The sequence below is a fragment of the Hibiscus syriacus genome, unplaced genomic scaffold, assembly GCF_006381635.1.
Source record: "Hibiscus syriacus cultivar Baekdansim isolate YM2019G1 unplaced genomic scaffold, ASM638163v2 tig00000287_pilon, whole genome shotgun sequence".
Taxonomy (NCBI): Eukaryota; Viridiplantae; Streptophyta; class Magnoliopsida; order Malvales; family Malvaceae; genus Hibiscus; species Hibiscus syriacus.
Window position 1 is genome coordinate 129,750 of NW_024061777.1, and position 4,740 is coordinate 134,489.

At 37.1% G+C, this 4,740-nt stretch overlaps 1 protein-coding gene across 1 annotated transcript; it reads right to left on the minus strand.

The window, feature by feature from the left end:
• Window positions 1-484: 484 nt before the first annotated feature.
• Window positions 485-3,446, minus strand: LOC120158263 (peptidyl-prolyl cis-trans isomerase CYP40-like). The gene is made up of 9 exons (XM_039169172.1): window positions 3,097-3,446; window positions 2,161-2,661; window positions 1,906-1,993; window positions 1,743-1,795; window positions 1,418-1,522; window positions 1,132-1,207; window positions 970-1,007; window positions 817-880; window positions 485-713 (listed from the first exon to the last, which is right to left on the minus strand). The coding sequence occupies exons 1-9, from the start codon at window positions 3,268-3,270 to the stop codon at window positions 697-699; spliced, it is 1,116 nt and encodes a 371-aa protein (XP_039025103.1). The 5' UTR covers window positions 3,271-3,446; the 3' UTR covers window positions 485-696.
• Window positions 3,447-4,740: the final 1,294 nt, after the last annotated feature.

The following is a 4,740-nucleotide window of genomic DNA, read 5'->3' on the forward strand; positions in this document are numbered from 1 at the left end:
ATGTCCCAGGATGAGATCCAAACTGCACGTAGGGTAAATCCAGACAGCCGACCCCGTTCAAACCAGTGGAACAAAACAGATCTGTCGTCGGTAAAGACATCCCAATAACTAGAGGGGGATGAACCCCGGTCTGAAAAGCTTCCACATGTTGAAGCGAGGAATTGGAAAGATTCAGTATAGAAGTTGAAAACCATACCAGAGGGGAAGACCAATAGCCATGACACCCTGCCTCAAATGGAGGACCGAGCGAGAGACATGATGACTAAGTATTTGTTCATATTATTTTTTCCCTTTAGCGATTTATCACGAATAGAGATTGTATAGATCTAACCCCGAAACATGGTATTAACACAGACTTAAAGCAACCACCAACTTTAACATCAAAAAGTCGACAGTAAAAAATTATCTTTAAAAATTATCAAATCTTTTTGTCTAGCAACAATTGGTTCAAACCTCATCTTTGCACAGTTGAATTCTGCTTAGAAATGTTTCCCTCTCCTTCCACTGAAACCTGATAAAACCAATATGACAAGCTCTCTTTTCAAGGATTTCATTGTTTCCTAAACGAACCGACACTATATGTATTTACTTCTGATCAGTTTTGTCGAACAGTTGCACCAGAAAGCAGAAGCTGAATACCCGAACCGAACCCTAGTGTTTTATCCAAAACGTAAGATCATTGAAGCTCCCAAAACATTATTGCTCATCTGCACCTGCATAGAATTCCCGTATATAAGTACATCATTCATATGTCAAGCAGCAATAAGAAAAAAAATGTATACAAACAAAGCCAAAAGCAGAGCACACTCGACGTACCAGTTGGGCTTGGTTGGAACATCTTACGGTATCGCCTTCTCTCCTCATTGTGTCGATCATTGATCTGTGCTCACCAAGTTTAGTTCCATAAATACATTTGTTTACATATGTTTGGTGCGTAAAGGAACTATGTATTCAATTTGGTCTACCAACCTTTTTCATAGCAGCAGCAAGCTCTTTCTTTATCCCACCTGAACGGCAACGCAAAATGTTATCAAAAGAGCTCAACAAGTTCACATTGTTGACAATATACACTGCTTTGATGTCAAGGAGAAAAATCCTATTAAGTTCGTGGAAGCCAAGTTAATTACTGACCGTCATTTGGCTCCAATTGCAAAGCTTTCTTGAAGCTTTCAGCTGCCGCTTCAACATCATTAAGTGCCATGTGTGCCTGGAAGATAATTATACAATCGTTAGGACAAGAACGTGCGCCTGAATTGACAGAAAGTGCAACATCAGGAAGATAACTGAAGATGTAACAACAGCTTATGTGCAAGGTTCATGGTCAACAACTTTTCCATGAGAAATGATTAGCTTAGACCAAAATGCTAACGCCGTTGGCATCGAATAAATTAAACTTGTTACACCTAGAAATACTAACCTGACCTTGCCGGAACAGTGCTTTCACATTGTTTTCTCCATCACGCATTGCAAATTCGGTGTCCAATAGTGCTCCTTTCAGATCCCCTAGTTTTAGTTTGCAGGCCTATAGCCACATAACCCATCAAGTATTAGGGGGAAAATTGCAAGATAACTAAGTTCAGTACAAATAAAAACTGACCGAGAAGGCATAAAACATTAATAGTCGATGTTTAATCAGCTCTAGGATATCAAAACAATAATAGTGCAGCCAAGTTGCAAAATTATTTGAACTTTATAGTGCTAAAAAATTGATAGGCAGTCAAAGAGTGACAAATGAAGCTTACAGAACTATTTGTGAATATCTGGGATTTTGTCTTACTCAAACTTGAACTCTTCTCTGCAAAGCCACGATACAGTATATGCAAAACAACCATGGTGAATCGAGAATCTTACAACTTCACTTATAAGAAAAAGATGATACCCTTAAGTGCAAAGAAATATTGTCACCTTCATCAATCCCTTCTTTCTCCCAGCAGATATCTAAATAGCGTAGAGCCTTCCAGTACTTTCTGAGAGCCATCTTATAGTCTTGTTTCTGTTATGCACATTCATTAGCACAAATGAGACCTCAAAGGAGAAACTAAGACAAATGGGAATTAGGAGCAGCATTGAGATATCAATTTCGCAAGAGTTGTATGAAAGCACAATTCTGTATGACAATGAACCGATTACATCACTAATAAACATGTATAAAGAAATTACCTTATAATGTTCATTTCCGAAAGCCTTAATAGAATCTACAGAAGTCATCCACCAAGAGAGCTCATTAGGACTCTCATCAAGGTCAGCTGGCCAATCAGCATAAGAATCACCATCATTGAAAAAATTGGATATCCCATCATCTGACCCCTCCAGAATTTCTCCACAATCAGTGATTGTAACATGGACAGTGGGGCAATCAGCTTCACCGGTGGTTACATGCTCAATCGAACGAACGACTCCCATTCCTTTGACCACCTTACCAAATACAACATGTTTACCGTCTAAATGAGAAGTGCGAGCAGTAGTGATGAAGAACTGAGACCCGTTTGTGTTTGGACCAGAGTTTGCCATAGATAACATTCCTTTCCTTTCATGTTTCAATTCAAAATTTTCATTTTCGAATTTCAAACCATAAATCGACTCTCCTCCGGTACCATCACCACCAGATATATCCCCACCTTGTACCATAAATCCTTTGATGACTCGATGGAAACGAACTCCCTAAAATAATACAAATAAATAAATAAATGTATCATTCAAACAGAACAAAATCGAAGTTCCCATCCAAAGGAAGATAGTTAATAATTAAGCAACGAAACATCTTTTCTGAAAAATGAAATCAAAATCAAGACTAACTTATTGATTCGAGATCATCCAGAACCCAACTATTTCAAATATTCCAATTCAAATTATCAATTAACAAATTAAAGAATCAATATCAAAGTTGACACCGATACGTAACATGAATCCATATATTCAAAGATCTAAAAGATTTCCATCTACCGATACCCCAGAGGAACAAATTCAAAGAGTGAAAAGGAAACAGTAATCTTTCATTCCAAGAACATGAACCTAGAAAAGCAAAACCAACATAAACCCAGATAACCACACAACCCAAATTAAAACAACAGAACACATAAATAAAGAGAGAAAGACCTTGTAGTGAAGAGGCACACCGGTGTTAGGACCAATGCCCTTTTCACCAGTGCAAAGAGCCCTGAAATTCTCTGCTGTTTTGGGCACTACATCGTTGAACAGTTCCACTATTATCCTTCCTTCAAGCTCGTCACCTATGCTTATGTCCAAATAACATCGTTGCCTCTTCGCCATATTCCTGTTTTATCTCTCTCTCACTTCTGTCTTTTCCTTTGATTTATTTTACTGATACAGTTTTTATTTATATATATATAGAGAGAGAGAAATTTATCTAATAACTCTTTCTTTCACTCTAGAGACTTCGTCTCTGCAAAACCCTAATCCCGCTTCTTTCCGTTTATTTTTTTTTCAAATATAAAAATGGGGGCTTCACTGTCTCTTTGTAGTTTGAGTTACCATTTGTCTGCTCCTCTCTCTAGGCCAAATTGGTCAAATAATCCATGCAGGTAGATTATTTGGCCCAATAGGTCATCCTCATATTTAGGGTATGTTTGGTTGGGAGAAAATATTTTATAAAAAATGTTTTCCCTCTTTTCTTATATTTAGTTCCTGTAAAACAATGAGGTCAATGTAATTTGTTTTCCAGTCAAAGGAAAACTTAAAAGAAAACACGGTAAAATGACTTATCGTTTGGAAATCCATAAGTCATTTTCCATTGTTCTCTCATCCCTTGCTCCACATTGATTCTGAACTTCGTTCTCTCGTCCCTTGCTCCACACCAAAAAATCTGGCCTCCTTCTCACCTGCGAGGCGATCGATCGTCTTCTCAGGTATCACTCTTTTCATCTTCTCTATAAGCTTTCATCTTCTTCTACTTCACAAATCCCCTGAGGTGTACATCATCATAACCTCTATTTGGGGATTTCATTAAAAGAAAGTGAAAAAGGGATGAAATTCCACGAATACCCATCTCGTTTACCTCGGTCCTCGTCTTTTTTGCTTGGAGATTCCATTGAAAAGCTTAAAGATTTTTGCAGTTTCGCCTTCTTTCTCTCTTCTTCTCTGTTTTGCTTCATTATTTCTATTAAAGCTTTTTAGATTTCTCGTTGTAGATGTATTTTTTATATAATTTTGTTTTCATTCAAAGCATCCATACTGCAATAAATTGAATTTGATTTCTTGTTAAATTAGATTTCTCATATTGGTGTTTTGCTCCAAGTATGATATTATGTGGATTCGAGATAAATCAAATTTTGTTGTTGTTCTAATTTTGTTGGATTACAATACTGTGAAAGTATTTTGCTAGCAAACAAAGCAATATTTGGATGAATTTGTTATTACATTTAGCTCCAAAATACACGTAGAGTTAATGACAATGTTGTTTAGTTTCCTACAATTAGGGGTCGGAATAAGCCAGACCGGCCTACAAGGGCCTATGGCCTGGCCTGGCCTGGCCTATTTAATAAAAAGGTCAGGTCAGGCCTTTTTAAAAGCTTATTTAATTAAACAGGCCAGGCTTAGGCCTATTAAAAAGCCTTATAAGCCTGATAGGCCGGCCTATTTAGTGTGACTACTTTGTAAAATGCACTAAGTTAAAGTGACGTAATAGGGATTTTACTCTAAAATTAATGACTAAACTGAAAATATTAAATGTTTATTGTTAAACAGGCTTTTAAACATGCCAAGCTTTTAAACAGGCCAGGC